Source organism: Montipora foliosa, chromosome 12 (assembly GCF_036669935.1).
Source record: "Montipora foliosa isolate CH-2021 chromosome 12, ASM3666993v2, whole genome shotgun sequence".
NCBI lineage: Eukaryota > Metazoa > Cnidaria > Anthozoa > Scleractinia > Acroporidae > Montipora > Montipora foliosa.
The window spans coordinates 23872649-23875288 of NC_090880.1; the positions used below are offsets into that span (position 1 = coordinate 23872649).

General features: G+C 38.4%; 1 protein-coding gene across 1 annotated transcript in view; it reads left to right on the top strand.

The window, feature by feature from the left end:
• The window catches only part of LOC137979258 (uncharacterized), a 14951-nt gene extending 12783 nt beyond the window's left edge, over positions 1-2168 (top strand). Inside the window, exon 6 of the mRNA XM_068826481.1 lies at positions 420-2168. Coding sequence (XP_068682582.1) covers positions 420-706 — 287 coding nt within the window. The 3' untranslated portion in view covers positions 707-2168. The remainder of the gene's footprint in view (positions 1-419) is intronic.
• Positions 2169-2640: the final 472 nt, after the last annotated feature.

Genomic DNA, 2640 nt, shown 5'->3' on the forward strand with positions numbered 1-2640 from the left:
ACAAGACTTTTATACAATTTAGAGAACAAGTCTGGGTTTTTTGGTCCAACAGTACGTCTAACAAAGTCAAGAAAGCTGTTAGCTTTATTTGCACATTTTAGTGACCTGTAGGCTCCATAACAGCTTTGACGTGACATAAATACCAAGTTCTTTTTTTTTCTGATAGATCATACTGTGTTCAATTTATTGCCACATAAGTAATATTCAGGACATGATGTGTCCTTCTTTTTTGAAAGAGATATATCATCGTTTGAAAGAGATATTTCATCGTTGTCAAAAACGATGTGTTACTCCCTTACAGCTCTCTTTCACGAGAAATTCATATCTTTACTGAAGGCATCCTTACGTTTTTCAGTTCATCTTCGCTTCCGCCAAGTACCGATCAATATTAAAACCTTTGTCTATTTTTTGCCTTGCAGTTGTCCGTAACAGGCGTCAGAAGCGACAATTGGTACTTACACAAACAGGTAGATCTTGCCTAAAGACCGTTGACTCATCGGCAGATCCGTTGCAATATGTAAAGGACGGTAATTGTCTGAATACACCTGAAAAATGGAACTTAAGTTGCAAATTGTTACTTGCATTTACAAGTTGTTTCCATTTTATCACCTGCACAACTCAGTATCCAGCTAGGGCATCATGGGTTTGTCAATCTGTACATAGAAGCTCTAGCAGCCCCATCTGTTGCGACTTCATTTGCCCATAACCCGTGAACAAAAACTGTCTTAAGAGCAACTAATACGCTTGCTGAGGAGAAAATTTTTAGTTGCTTTCAAATTGCTTATTTTGTAGACTCGATTGTAGACTGAAGTTGCTCTTCTTTTAGCGTGATAGTGGTATGAATATATAATTTGAAGCTTGCCCGGTTCGGAAACAACTCTCCGCACAATTTAAACCCTCTGGTTTTAGGCAGCTTGATTTTCAGTCCTTAAGGTTAATTTCCATCTCATTGTTCTGTCGGTCAAGCCAACTTTCAAGTGTTTCTTGAATAAGTGTTAAGTTGCGCCGTGTTTTAAGATAGGAACAGACGTATCGAAAGTGGTCGATTCGTGCTAAAACGAGTGAGATTGTCAGAATTTGGAGTTTCATTTCACATCTGTACTAAAAGGCCCTTGCGTGTTCGGTCTACCAAATGATCTAGAACATTTGTTTGTATATACCACACAAGTGAACAGTGCTTTCCACACATTTTGATTATCTAGCTCCGAGTCACTAAACGAAGAAAACAGCTTCACTTCGTTTCGTTAAAGGAAAGATACACTGGCAATGCTTCCAACTGAGGATACGGAAGATAATTCGTGACTTTAATTGAGATTAAAAGACATTCCCGGTGCCACGCGATCATTAATTTCCACTCCCTACTGAACTCAGTACGAGTACAGTGGAGTTAAAAATTTAACCCTCGTGCTCCTCGCTTCCTTTATTTTTCTGGAATCTGCACTGAAAAATCTAGCAGATACGTGAAAAGCCGCAACCAGGGTACTTTCTCGAGGAAGGAAGAGAGAGGACCCTGGGAACAAGGTCGCTGTATTGTTAGAAATAAAGCAAATTGGATTATTCAACTTGTGTGGTATACATTAAAACAATTTAGTATACACTAAAACTTTGGATAGAGCTGAAGGTGCGTTCTGATTGGCTACTCAAACGCCGAAAATATCCTTTGCTATTTGCTATTCGAAAATATTGTAATCGATGCAGGAATAAATGAGTGAGAAGCATCTTCTCGCGCTCTGTTAACCACAAGCATATGCGTCATGATTCTGAAAACAATTCTTATATCTTTTGTGCGCTTTACAGTAGAAACATTTTGGAATTTTTTTTTAATTTACCACAAATATTGGTTTGCTTGACCGTAGTTTTTGCATTTTACGTAGAAAAAGTAGTCTTGACAAAAATAAATTGTCGAGACATTACAGATCAAGAAATTGTGACAAATGTTTGTTTTTGGGCAAACTGCTTTTTATAGGTAAAACATGCGTGCCTTCTTTGACTTGGTTCAGCTGAAAAGTACTTATTTAGTTAACTTTATAGCAGGAGACACGTCCAGTATAACCAGTTAAAGCTTCGTTAAGGCCAAACTTTAGATACATTAAGCTTTTCTAGCGAAATTTATCAATAACAAAGAAAAGTGATTAAGATAAAAGTAATAAAAGAGGTTTTCTTCTCAACTGGTTTTGTATTGTTTTTTAAATTATGTTCGCGTGCTCAAACCCCGTTGGACAACCATAGCCTGCGTAGAAGGTGGTTTGGTGAATTTTAGACTCTTTTTCCACCGGCCGGGGTTGACTTTCGAGTAATGGCCGAGCAAAAACCTGGACCTAGGTCAAAATATTAAGCGAAGGGGGAGGGGGCTAGGAGAAGGAGAGAGGAGTTGCCGAGTTTCTTGCTCCTTCTCCCTGCCTCGATCCTGCCTCTTTCGCTATCTCTTTTGACTACGATCCAGGTTTTTGCGCGGCTATTACATTCAACCGATCGCACCAAAGTCAAACCCCAGTGTAAAGACAACATGATCTCCTCTCTAAATTAACGATTATTAATAATTCGTAATTTGCTTTGAATTTACTACTATCGTTAATTTAGGAAACTGTGACCCAGGACTTGTGGTAGCAGATTAAAATAAGGAAAACAAAAATGCGTATC